The sequence below is a fragment of the Triplophysa dalaica genome, chromosome 20 (assembly GCF_015846415.1).
Source record: "Triplophysa dalaica isolate WHDGS20190420 chromosome 20, ASM1584641v1, whole genome shotgun sequence".
NCBI lineage: Eukaryota > Metazoa > Chordata > Actinopteri > Cypriniformes > Nemacheilidae > Triplophysa > Triplophysa dalaica.
In genome coordinates this window covers 10469890-10484086 of record NC_079561.1, presented here as the reverse complement: position 1 = coordinate 10484086, position 14197 = coordinate 10469890, and the positions used below count along the sequence as shown (strand labels likewise).

Below are 14197 nucleotides of genomic sequence, written 5' to 3'. Positions count from 1 at the left end.
GCGTAGTAAGAGCAATGTATGACATCACAATACTGCGAGACCGATTGAAAAGCAAGCACAGCCCTTAATGTATTTATATAACTTTAAACTTATTCCCCCCATGCAAAATTTCAATTTTTATTTACTTTACTTTGTGTATCCCCGGTTACATTATATGTATTGCTCATTGTTATTTAATAAAGAAACCAAGCGTTGCTCTGGGAATGTCAACAAAGTTTTTACCAAAGGTTTTTAGTATCAGCAGCACAGATATTAACATTTGGTTGTTAAAATATCATCTCTTTTTAGTTTTTAAAGCATTTGTTTTATTTTTTATTTCATGATTTTTCAAAGTCAGTTATGCCATTTTCAGGATTGTGACATCCATGATGATAAGAATATTCCTCATAAATGGGTACATAGGAATTAAAATAAACAAACTTTTTTTTTTGTTCTGTGAAGAGACATCCCTTCAACATTTGTTGGGTATAATTACTTCAGCTTTTTGCAGTATAATTAACAGAAATCCTACAAAGTGTCCTTTTTTGTCACACCCATAAGGCATTTAGTTTATTTCCCAGTTTAAAATAGAAAACATTCCCATAGACTGATATTTTTCTGATGTTTAAACTCTATCAACAAGGGTTCAGTAAAATATAAACAAATGGTTTAATATATTGGTAACAAATACATTCGATGAGCGTTTTTGTCACATCCGTAACGGTGGAATTGCCCACATGCTCTTTTTTTAAAGTAATAAAACACAGAGATCTTAATAAATGCAAAAAACATTTATTTCAAAAGGTTTTAAATATTCAGACAAAAATTATAGTATAATTAGTATAATTTCTCTTCAAAATTTAATCCCATCAATTCTAACGTGATTTTTTAGTAAAATTACCATTCGACACGGTTTAAAACATTTAAATACTACAAAAATAAATCATTACACAAAACAAGGAGCTGCTTGCTCTACATGAATATACGAATATATCTATGGAACATACAGACAATAAAGATACGACAAAAAGCGAAATGAGAGACAAAAGACTGCGTAAAAATAAAATCTATATTTTAATTGTAGAACATTAGTTTTATAGCGGATACACATAAAACGAAAATTATCAAATACACATAAAACATGATACAAAAAGGACACAAACCAAGTAGTGTAAATGTTGACTGTAGGAAACAAATGGTGATTAGTTTTTTTTACATTATTTTGATACTCACTCAGACAAGGGAAAAAGTTTGAAAAATAAAATAAAATGTCTAACATACTTAAGTTTTAAAAATACCCTTAACATTAAGCAGGGACTAGTCACGACAATTTGAGAGTAAGTGACGGAGATGTTTCTAAAGTCAGGCACTGTGGAAAAGAAAACACATCTGTGTGACAACAACTGCTGGAGAGTCACTATACATCAAACCCTGCTCATCAGAGTTTGTTTCATCTACACATTACACATCTGAATGAAATAATAAAAAATTTGTAGTCTGAAAAGGAATGTTATTAGATTGTAAAAGATCTTTCAAAGCAAAGACAGCAGATAAGGAGCCGAACATAGATAGGCAAACCGAACTACTTACAGAATTGCATACTTTACAGTAACTGTACTTTACAGCTGCCATTCTTTACATTTCATGTTTATGAAGCCTGAACTATTCAAACACGTATGAGGGATTTCAGCTGTGTAATAAACTGCATAGATTTTATGTTCTTAAACATTTGTACACAAGTACACTGTGATTTAGGAATGTGAAAATAGGTGCAAATGCGACTCTACATATAACAACCTGGACAGTGTTTGAGCAACAACAACGACAAATACATCATACGGTGCGAAACAAGAAAAGGTGCATTTTGTCAATAAACTGTGTTTTGTGATCATTTGTTAATTATTAAACAACCGATAAATGGCAATACAAACAGCTCAGAAAAGTCTCTATTTGGGCAATGGGTGCATAAGCACACAGTGGAAGGAAGCAATGAAAGCGAGCAAGCTATTTTTAAAATGCTTTACGATAATTTATTAATGATGAAGGTACTTTTCGTTCAATTTTGAGGTCTGACATTTGAAAAGCCAAACACTGTACCAATTAAAACAAAATCTATAACTTTTTACACAAATCGCCATATCTTACGCATAGATCACCTGGATCACCTTCACGCTCTCTCTTACTCTCTACAGCTGGGCAGAAGTTGTTCTTAGCTCAGTGCTAGCAAAGCTCAACAAATCTGGATTAAGTTGATTTATATTAGTGTTATGGCCAAAGAAGTTTAGTTATCTGTAGCACTGCTTAACACTGCTATGGAAAAAGTAGCTGAGACTTTTTACATTCAGAAACGACTCCTACATTCTCTCGCCCTCTTATGCTACTTTCCTCTTCTGATAAACCTACAGGGTTCATGAATAAATATTCTTCTAGAAGTCAAACGTTGTGTCATTACAATTGTGTGTCATCTAATCACCTCTCTCTCTTTCCTTCCCAGAAAACGAACAACCCAACCAATTAAAAGAGCAAAGACATAAATGAACTGATTATGGAAAAAACCCATGATCCTCTGGTGCAACCGAGAACAGTATGAATTTTGGTGAGCAGGTGCTGAGCAAAATGAGATGAGCGCTTAGGGTGAACTATCCCTTTAATATGCTGTTTAGGTAGAGAAGGATGCTGTAGTTTAGGAGAGAAAGGAAGGTGGTCGCCTAAGCTTGTCATCAGTAGATATCATTACAGTCTGTGTATTTCCTATCAAAATATCCCCCGGTGTAAAGCCAGTCCTGTGATCCTGTGTATAGGTTTGTGCCGGATTGAAACCACCTTCGGACAATAAGAGAAGTAAGAGAGGTTAAAGCAGGACAACTTTTGATTCAGTTTATGTGTGTTACGTTATTTACCTAGTGGGCCACTCGCCACCATCTTTGTCCCGTTCTTTACGAGATGCTCTCTGTTTCTCCTCCAGTCTCTCCTTTGCAGTGCTGGCTTCATCTACAGAAACACATAAAAGTTGTATGAAATCAACTGTTGCTTAATGGTGTTCTCAGGAAGATTTTTTTTCATGCTATTCATCCCAATATTAAACTATTTTAGTTGTTTTAGCTTATTTCAGAATGTTAGCAACTGAGATTTCTGGGGTAGTGAGCTAATTGTATTCAAAGGTGCCCCAGAACTGTTTTGTTTTCCAAAATTCTATAAATATCAGATATGCAAATATATATAAATATATGCAATATTTTTTCTAGTACGGTAATCAATGTTGCCCCAGAAATCTCAGTTGCCAACATTTTTCCAAATATCTTTCTTTGCGTTCAACAGAACAAATACATTAACACAGTTTTTGATCCCTTGAGGATGAGAAATTCATGACTGAATTTTCATTTTTGGGTGGACTATGCCTTTAAGGGACCAAAGGGAAGTTTGTTGACGCCCCCTGGTTTAGAAACACTGGGGTAGACTGACACCTACAGGCCTGGATGAATGATGTTTGGGCAAACTGATGTCTTCTGTGTGTGTATAAAACAGCAGAGGGCAATGTTAGGCAGCTTTAGAGTTGGAAAAAATAATCATTACCCATGTTGCCATTCTCCATGGCTTTGATGTCAGGCCGTAGGCGGCAATCTGTTGGTGCCAGCAATCCCTCCATGCCAGGTTCCATCTCATTGAGTGTCACAGCAAAATTTGTGAAGTTATACATCTAAAAGGGAATGAAGGGACATTATCAGAAATCAGAATATGAATGATACATTTATGTCAAGAATTGATGTGTGTGTGTGTGTGTGTGTGTATACCTCTGCTGAATGAGGCGGTCGAGGTGATATTCTCCACAGTAACGTGCTACCAGGAATCACAGCCACAGTCTCTTGCACATCAGGCATCTCATCAGCATCCTCGTTGACAGATCCTTCTGTCTCCTCCTTTATCAACACCGAGACAAACAACCTGGCATTATATACAGTCCAGCCGCTCACTATAGTGAGATAAACCACAGACATGAAAATCCTCTCACATTCACATAAAGTGTGATCAACTAAAAATATACAAACTGAATGAATGACTCTTATAAAATGACACACATTCACAGAAAAAAGGTCTGAAGAATGAGAACACAGCCACGTGTGCTGCTCTGGTCATGTCCTCTCGACTCCTACACACTGTACAGTGTACACACATTAGCACATATCTAAGCTACACACGCCAATACAAACAATCCAGACCACTTGAGCACACCATTATTCTCTAAAGCAAGAAAGACATACACTCCATAGCCAAAGGATGTGAACATTCCCTCTAATGGATGGGTTTGGTTACTGAAGTAAAGACCACACTTGCTTCACATACGTACAATGACGTAATGAAGTGCTTCAAGCTTTGTTGCAGCAAACTGAGGCGATGTTTTTCTGCCCCTGTGCACAAAGTGAGGTCCTGAAAAGCTTTACCAATTAGTACCACAGAAATTTCCAGAAAACCAACTCCACCAGACAGGGTTGTGCACATTCTGTTAACCATATAGTGTACAAAACACACTTTTATGAATATAGTCAGGGTAGGATGGTGGCTCTTGTGTAAATTTACCACACAATATGAATTTACTTCCTGCTTCAATTACACCAACTTATTTTTAACTCCTTGCTCTAAACTCAAAGAAGCGATCAGGATTAGCTAAAAAAATGTAAGTGAATAAATCTTAGCATTTGAAAGGGTTAAAGCATCACTGGTGAACTATTTGTTAAAGGTATAGTTCACCCAAAAATGAAAATCTTGTCATCATTTACTCTCCCTCAGGTTGTTCAAAAGTCTGCTGAACACAAAGAAATATGTGTGGAAGACTTATTGACTACTAGTAAACATTACATTGGTAGAAAATGGTGGCTCAGAACTATTTGCTTTTCTAAATTCCTCAAAATATCTTCTTAAGTGTTTAGCAAAACAAGGTTATTTATACAGTAATTTTTCATTTTTTGGAAAAACATTCTTTCAAATATATTTCTGTGTTCAGCAGCATAAAGTATTTAAACAGATTTGCAATAACTCGATCGTGAGTTAATGACGACATCATTTTCCTTTTCGGGTCACTCATTCCTTAAAGTGCATGCTGTTTTCTTTCTCACCGGTTTCTGTTTTTTAGTGTCTGTCGTTCCTTTCTTATCGAGTTTACGGTGGGCGTCGTACACCTGTGGGTCAACACTCCACATACACTCTGTCCATTTTCCATAGATCACACAGCGCTTCTTCTTACTGCACATAGATTACAAGCACACAGCAAGAAGATTTTATCATTCATTACAACAAAATCAGATATTTACATTTTAAGGAAATATAAAATAATCAGGAGGGCACATGACATGGTACTGTTCAGGAATGTGTAGCATGTAGCTGTAAGGCATCCGCTAGCATGTTAGTAGGCAAATATTTAACACTCCCAAAAATTATACAACATATTCTAGTCAAACACACTTTTATCAGAAAACAAAACAATTTTATAAACGACTTGAATAAATGACTGAAATAATATATAATCAAGATTTTCAAGGGGGGTGCTATGACCAAAAACCAAGTATGACTATAATTTTATTTTACAGTAATGATATTTACCACCCATGTGTCGTTTTTGTAACTATATATTACAATTACATTACAGTCCTCTCTTTATATTTCTCCGTTTCATCACATTCAGTGCCACATCCAGCATCTCTCTCAGTCTTACATAACAACTGGCCACGCCCACTTATTTACATACAGCAGTATACAGTGAACAGACAAATCTGTTTTATTCGGCTGCAACAGTATATACCCTTTTAACAGGAAGTGGAGGTCATGTAATTCACATTTTGATACTAAAAGTAGCAATACTTTAGTATAAACACATATTTTCTTTCTAGAATTTTGAATGATGTTAAAGAGCATTATCATCAACTAGCTGAGAATATGAATTATGTATCTATACAGAAACAGTATCATGTTAGAGAACATGACTGAACATCAGAAAAATGAGGTACCATGAGGTCAAGATGTCATGAACTCACCTCTTGTCCTGAATGTAACCTTCAACTCTGTGCAGCTCTTTCCCAAACAGCCCACAGGGTTTAAAGTTCAGAACACATTTCTCTCCAGTACTAACCCATCAGAGAGCAGACAAACAATAAGCATCAATAAAAAAATAAAAACAGTATAAACATGTGACATTTTTAACTGATCGAGGTCAGTCTACCTGTGATTGACAATTTCTACAGTGCCGTACTGCTCGATCCAAAGTTTACCAAGAATGATATTGTGCACACAGCAGAAAGGATTGGTCCATGTATATGCCTCTTTGTGCCTGTGAAGACACACAAACATGTGAGCAGGCAGTTACCCACAACATGTCGCTCTGATATCAGACGTGGACACTACTGACTAATCAAGGAAAATCTCACCCACACAATTAATAAACCTTTTTTAAAAACAGCAGGTGAGCTGGTTCTTCTAGATTGACAAGTGAAAACCTATCAAGTTCAGCAGGGTTAGATTCAAGGTAGGGCTGGCCGATAAGGCAAAATGTAAACTTGATAGTTTTTTCTATATTGATCGATAACAATATTTATTTCAATATATATTTCATTTATAAAAATGTATTTTAATCTATAATAAAATATGTAAAATAATTATTTTAAATGCAGTTTATTAACAATTTAAACCAGTTCAAATTAAATTAAACCAAGTCATTGATATTAACTAGTTAGACATGTACTGTTGGAACAAAGAGGATATTAGGCCATAAACAACATGCACCAGTTCATTCAGTCTTATTTTGATTTGATAAGTAAAGGGAGTGTTCATTCAATACATTCAACCAATGAAAGGGCTCCGTTACTGCGTACGTTCGACCGCTATTGGCTCAGCACCCGCACACATAAATAACGCTGCAATAATGTCTTGCAGGAGTAGTGGGATTCTTTCAAAATATCTCTCACATAAACTGTAGTATATTTCTTTAGTCATGCAAGCATCTTACAAACAAGGTTCAATCTTTTAATGTGCAAATGAACTCACTTCATTACATCTCAAATCTGTACAGGGCATCGCTGGTGTGTTTCATATGCACCAGCTCATGTTAGCAGATATGTTAACATTGGATATAAAATCGTTTGTGCGTGAGTTTCGAATTAACTCGCTTGCAATTGTGCCTCAAGTTTGTTTCGTTTAACCGGCGATTGCAAAGGAAAATAAGACGCTTGACAAACCACGTGATGACAACTCAAGTTAGTTTCACTTTCGTTTCCGCTTCCAGTCATGTTTTCCTCCTCTTGTCGAGGTATCTTTGCCAAGTGCATTATGAAATGGACTTTGACACGCATGCTTAAAGCTGCACGATGACTGACTGTTGTTGCGTTTATTTCTGCTGTCTGTTAGACTGGAAGATGAATCCATATCGACTCAAAATATCGATCGCTTGTCATCGTTATGAAGATAATTCTATCGCGATTCGATATGATGTCATTTATCGGCCCAGCCCTAATTCAAGGTCATGATTGCGGCTTAAAATTGTACAAAGAACAAAAAAAATGTCATTATCAAAATCCACACATGCAATCCAACTCACTTGAATAACTCCAGTGTGATGGTTCCTTTAGGTTCGGCCTCCACGCTCTTGCCCCAGAACTTGAGTTTTGGGTAGATGGAGCCATGAAACACAAAGTCACCCGTCAGACTCTCCGCGTGAAACGCGCTGATGGGCGGATGGTGACTCACCTGTTCTGAGATCAGTCTGAAACCCTGATCATCTCTGCATGAAAGAGCCAAAAACACAGGAAGGAAACGTTGAGGGGAAGTGAAGTTTCATAAAAGAAAGGGAACAGTCAACTAGCAATCTTGTTCTAAGCCAAATTTAACATCCTCAAATCTTATCAGGGTAGTTTTTGGTAAACAGTATGCCGTTGTCTGTACCTTGTAAGTTCGTAGGTCTCTCCTAAAAGGGGGTTAAAAGGTTTGCCAGTTCTGTCCCACTGAGAGGCGACTGCAGACACAGCGAAGGCAGCTACCGCCTTAGGAGAAAAACATGTTTGATTAGGGGTTCAAACAATTGCGCATACAAATGAAAAGGAATGGTGATGCATATGGAGATACCTGCATCCGCTCTATAGAGTCGGACTGCTCGCAGGCTTTTTGGATGAGGTATGTGTGCTCCATATACTCAGAGATTCTCTGTAGAAAGCTCAGAGGCTCATTGAAGACGATGGGCATGGTGATCTTGGAAAGTTCCTAGAGCACATCACCACAAAAACAACTTGAGCAGGACCATTGGCACAACAACTTTAGGCAGAGGTTAATGGGATACTTCACCCAAAAATGAAATTTCAGTCATCATTTACTCACCTTCAAGTTGTTCCAAATCTGTATACATTTCTTTTTTTTTTGATGAACACAGAGAAAGATATTTGGAAGAATGCTTATAAACAGACAGATTTTGCCCCCCATTGACTACCATAGTAGGAAAAACTCCTTTTTATTTTTTTTTCTGTTGAACACAAAAGAAGACATTTTGAAAAATGTAAGACAGCAAACAGTTCAGTGGCACTTTTAACTTCCATTGTATTTTTTCCTACTATGGGAGTCAATGGGGGGCAAAATCTGTCTGGTTCTAGGCATTATTCTAAATATCTTTCTCGGTGTTCACCAGAACAAAGAAATGTATACAGATTTGGAACATCTCGAAGGCGAGTAAATGATGACTGATTTTTCATTTTGGGGTAAAGTATCACTTTAACACATTCAACATTGTTTCGTCAAAAAAACTCGTCCTTACCAGTCCAATACATTTCTTGAGGATGCTCCATATGCTAAAATCATTTCTGGAGAACATGGGGGCAGGAAGACGCGACCTGATGGGCAAAAGAAGGACATTTTCTTTTAAAAAGCACAAACACATGATTCAAGCCCAAAGTAAACCTTCAGTAATACGTATGTAAAGATTATGCATGAGTTAAAATTCATTGGTAAACAAAGAAAATGTACACAGAGAGACAAAAAGAAAAAGGAGGACATGGATCAGAGCTCTGGAATCTGGCCATACCTGCGTTTCTTGATTCCATTCTCCTGAGGAACCACGCCATTGTTCTTCTGTGCGCCGTCAAACACTACAGCATCTTTAAAACTGCCTTCTGATGTGCCCTCACAAGACTCATCCGAATCCAAGCCTGACACACACAACAAACTAAATGTTACCTTGTTTTCTGTAGTCAATGTTTTATAATAAAAGCAGTTGTCAACTTTCAGAAAATTTGAAATTGATATTAAGATATTATATCGGCTTCCAAAGTTAAAGAATTAACAGTTATCAGCCAAAATTTACCTATCAGTGCATGCCTAAATATTATGATCAATAACTGTATCAACTGACAGCAAGCTCTATTATACATTTAATTGTGATGTATTGTACCAACTAATATGAGCAACTCAGGTGCCTGGTACGATGACCTGCCAAAGTCCTTTTCAACTTGTTTATTTATTATTTATTGTTTGTTTTGGTCTCATTTCATCTCAGCCATGACAGGAGCCATCAGACCGTATGAACACTACATAATTGAAGCCATCAAAAGAGGTAAGCCAACACCAGGGCAGCATGCCGTGTCACGGCCGTGTCCAAAACACTCACAATGGGGACGGAATGCTATCGTCCATAAAACACAGCTCTTTAATGCTGCCCGACTTCTGAGTGTTTTCTTGACATCCACTTAAGTGACCGAAGAGACAAACATCTCCACAAACACCACTGAAGGGTCAAAAGTCAGCCAGCAATTGTTAACTGTTGGCCAAAGACCCATGCAAAAATTTAATCCAGAGCTGCCCAAAAATAAAAAAAATCACTATAGCTATTCCAGAGTCTTGATGACTTTCCTGCGGCATGTTAAAAGTTGTCATCCCCTCACCTGTGACGGCATCATAGAACTCGTCCTCGTTGTTCATTGTAGCGAATGGGCTGTCGGCACGGGTTCTCTAGAACATGGTCTCCTCTGCTTTTCTAATCTCCGATTTCCAGTAAATCTATCACCTTCTTAACACAGTGATACCTGTGGAGTGAAAAACACAAGATCTTTACCAGAACATCCAACAGGCCTATACACAGTCCCTCAGATACCTGCCATACATGGAAAAAAGTCCCAGGAGTCACCTGTTCGCACCTTACTTCATTCATGCACTCATTCATTTGTCATGTTTCACTGAAACTGGCAGGCTGCTCCCATGGGTGGAGCCATTGTGGGTCTCCACCCATTGGCTGTCACAGATCTGATACAAGAATGAACTTTGGACTCAGTTTGTGTCCAGCGAGGGTAACCTGACAGACAGACTTACGTACCGTGACGTGCAGTACATGGTCCACAGAATGGACTTACCTGGTTCAAGAGAAGACTTTAGGGAATGCTTTTAGCATAATTAAAGTCTTATTAGAAAGCTTTCTGAAATGTTATCTCTTTAGTGAGTTACTACCATTTTGTTCTTCAAGGTCTACCACACACAAAAAACATCCAAAGAATAACCTACCAAAGAAACATATTAGAGTCCTGGGACAATACAGTACAGCACCGTACATTACATTACTCCGGTAATGAAAAACGCCTGATGTTCAGTATGGCAGATCACGGAAGACTTTTAAGAAAGCGATTTAAGCAATACAAACACAACTTATCCAACAAAATTGCAATAAAGGTGAATTTATTGGGAGACACAAAGGGCAAATGGGGCTATTTGGTCAGAGAACAGTAAATATCTTTCAAAAAACAGCTTTCCTGTAGTTCAGTGGTAAGAGCATTGCGTTGGTTGTGGGTTCAATCCCAGAGGATTGCAAATACCTATGTAAAATGTATAGGATAAACCAATGTAAGTCGCTTTGGATAAAAGCGTCTGCCAAATGCCTAAATGTAAATGTAAATAAAGCAGATATGCAAAGCAAGTTCCCAACCTGCAGGTATGTTGCATAACTTGATATTACTGTTCAATTATTAACCTTTTCAGGCATTTTCTTAAGAAAATTGCAACAAACTAATCTGCAATTTTATATAAAGAAAATCTCTCAAATAAATGTTTTTGTTAGAATTACCTTGAAATTGTGACAAGGAAAAATGTATACACACAGCTGGCGCTGTGAACAAACATAAATATTGGAGATATAGTTCACCCAAAAGTTAAACCAATGGTGTCATTTTGTTCAAATCATCTATGAATTTCTCTTCAGATCAAAAAAGAAGATATTTGTCTCAGTAGTTTTGAAACCATTTAAGTCAACAGGGTCCAGTCTTGCTTGGTTATCAACATTCTTCAAAATATCTTTTGTGTTTTGCAGAGGAAATAAGGTCATAAATGATGTAAATAATACAATATTTTTAATTTTTTGGGTTAACTAACATATCTTTACAGATTATGCAATGTATCAGACGATCAAGCTCCGACAGAGGCACCAAGTCATATCTTGGGATGAAAATATTTGATGCTTATGACGTTTTTTTGACCGATAAGCAACCACCTAGCAACCGCACTTTGAAGCCCAACCAGCCAAACCACAAGCAACCTAACATTTTAGTGTCAGGATTTCAATGGGAAAGCAATAAAATGTAGCTGTCCTAACAACACACGTGTTTGGATGAATCAACTCATTGTGTGTTCAGCACAAAATTCACAGCTTTTTAAAACACTTTTGATAAGACCTAATGGGTTTCTGATGACCCAGAACCATGTGACACTTGGTGTTGAGCATTGTATTCCTCAGCGTTAGGTTTCTAATGGGTTTAAAGGGCAAATGTCATGTGTCAAGCCACAAGGACGACTCATCAGAAGCTCAACGAATAAAAACTGCCTAACTGCACCATGGAGGAAATGTCCCCGTCATGGTCATATCAACATTTAACGTTAAACGTTTCAGAACCAAAGGCGGTTTGGTTTCAAAGCAAAAAGGAGATGTTAGAATGCGGGATCTCCTTTTAAACAAACAGTACCGACGGTTAATGCCAAAATAAGCAAAGGGTTGAAGAAACAGGCAGGGCCCCCTGAAATCATAGAGAGTTCATGTTTACCTGATCGACTCATTCTGATACATTTTCTCAAATGCACTTTCACCTACTAGGGAAAAAGTCTTCAATCAGTTGAAATGTAAAAACGTCTCCACCCTCCTGAAACAATAAGAAAAGGCGTCCAAGCTGGCAATGTAGAGTCTAAAATTGCAGCTTTATTGTTGTATCAAGTATTTAAAGAATTCAAAATGCCCATCACATGACAACCAGCCATAGAAATGACCAAGGATCTATTCCCAGAAGATATGTTTCTTGCAAATCTCACGCATGATAGAAGGAGGAGTTGCTGTGTTTAAGGGCATGTTTGCATAAAACAGTGAGAAGGTAAACACCCACCAGATTCTACATAATGAATCACATACTTCTCTTTTACATCTTAGTGTTTTGTTCAAAAACCTTTGGAATGTCGTCTGTTTGGGAGAGGTGCGATTTAAAGTTAGTAGAATGAATCATCAAGTCAAGGTGATAGGTGTCTAAAACATTCTGGATGATCATTCAGTAAAAACATTCTGGATGATTTACAGTAGGAGTCTTAAATCATGAGAAACACTTTACCAATTTACCAAACAAGTCAACATTCACACAAATAAGTGTCACCCTTCTGGTACGTCCCCTGATACAGCATTCAACAGACATGCCTCAAGCTACACATGACACCAAAGGAGAAGAAATTACACAATAACCGATCGCCACCAGTCCATGTTGTAAACGACTTATTGTAGCCCTTTACTTTATATATCAAAATACAGTAATAACAATCAAATTATCTGTATGATAATAAGATAAAGGCATAAGATGTTGGTGAACTTTAACGCCATGACCAACCCGAGTCAACAAGACAATGCAAATAAGTCAAACACTGGGTGAACACACACACCGTTTAATATAAAAACCCTTAAATTCTGACACCTTTGCAAAACAAGAAGATCTCAAACAAACTCTTGATGGTTTTAACTATGACAGTCAATAATTTTCTTACTTTTATGACAGAATACGCAGAGATAAAGCACAGCTCAACACACATAGGGGGCGTCACTGCATGTACCCAGCAAGTTCATATTGGTAACATGCTTGTGTTTAAAGCCCCAGGGCTTTTTATTGTGTTAGTTAGCTGTATATTTTGCGTTATTATGGCTTAAATCAAAACAAACCAAGCGCAGTTTGTTTGACTTTTATTGGAATGCACAATAAAAAACATTTTTTTTTTATTTTAGTTATCTCGTCATGGAAATAAACTCTTCTCTTGTTAGTGTACGACAAGCGAGAGGATTTTAAATGCATAAAACGCCGATGCTTGCTTTTAATAAGAAAATGGGACGTGAATTGTAAGGAAATGACAGCTGAAGAGCCCTCAAAAAGTCATCGCTGAATTGCACAGAACAGTTCACTCGCACTATATATCCAGAATAATTACATCGATTATACAACACTTGCGATAAACTCATTAAAACCTCTGGAAGCATGCGTTGGTGAATTAGTAATCTAACGTTACCTAGACTGCATCTTAACGAAGTTTCAACGCGCCTGTTCGCTTGGATTTCCCTGTGATCGTAGTGCTGGTCACAGGGTTGTGAAACACAGACAGATCCTTCAACAGATGCTAACAGGCTAACGAACAGCAATAACTTAATTGGCTAAGGCTGAATATATATTAGTAGGCTGGACATTTGTTGATTTATTGCTTTAATGACTGGTGCGTTTCAGTCCCAAGTGTAAGATTTTAAAGAAGGAGAGCCTCGTTACCTGCGCTGATTTCTGGATTTGGCTTCTGTCTTATAGGGATGCTGTTGGTTACTAACTGCTGTTGATGCTGCTGAGCGCTGACACACAGCCGGAAGAACAGAGACGGGCGATTTGATTGACGTGTGCATTGGCCAATTATATTAAGAGAATTTAGTCTCCTGACGGGGTACGTCAGCGCAAGACAAATTGCATTGTAGTTGCACGACCACATTTGAAGTATTTCTCAAAGCTATATGAATTTTTGTATTTGATGTTTTCATGTTAGTTATTATCAAATGATGCTGCCCCTCTTACTAAATATTTGTTTATTAAACTTTGGTTATTCTCCACTTTGTGGAACTGGTTATTTTTTTTATCTATTTTAGTGCTTTTATTACTTTTCATGTTATGTTTAGTTTCAACGTGTTGAGCCTTTCTTGACTTATGTTGAA

General features: G+C 37.2%; 1 protein-coding gene across 3 annotated transcripts; it reads right to left on the bottom strand.

Moving 5' to 3' along the window:
• Positions 1 to 1034: 1034 nt before the first annotated feature.
• On the bottom strand, positions 1035 to 13846 carry osbpl2b (oxysterol binding protein-like 2b). 3 transcript variants are annotated; one of them, XM_056732235.1, is made up of 14 exons: positions 13767 to 13846; positions 9888 to 10028; positions 9032 to 9155; positions 8765 to 8840; positions 8086 to 8220; positions 7906 to 8003; positions 7562 to 7744; positions 6191 to 6298; positions 6006 to 6095; positions 5091 to 5217; positions 3771 to 3896; positions 3553 to 3676; positions 2880 to 2970; positions 1035 to 2802 (listed from the first exon to the last, which is right to left on the bottom strand). In XM_056732235.1, exons 2-14 carry the CDS (start codon positions 9922 to 9924, stop codon positions 2700 to 2702), a joined length of 1422 nt encoding a protein of 473 aa, XP_056588213.1. In that variant the 5' UTR covers positions 9925 to 10028; positions 13767 to 13846; the 3' UTR covers positions 1035 to 2699. The 3 variants fall into 3 exon arrangements, with proteins under 3 accessions (XP_056588213.1, XP_056588214.1, XP_056588215.1); XM_056732236.1 differs by lacking the exon at positions 13767 to 13846 and adding an exon at positions 10106 to 10159; XM_056732237.1 differs by lacking the exon at positions 13767 to 13846 and having other exon boundaries at positions 7562 to 7620; positions 7711 to 7744.
• Positions 13847 to 14197: the final 351 nt, after the last annotated feature.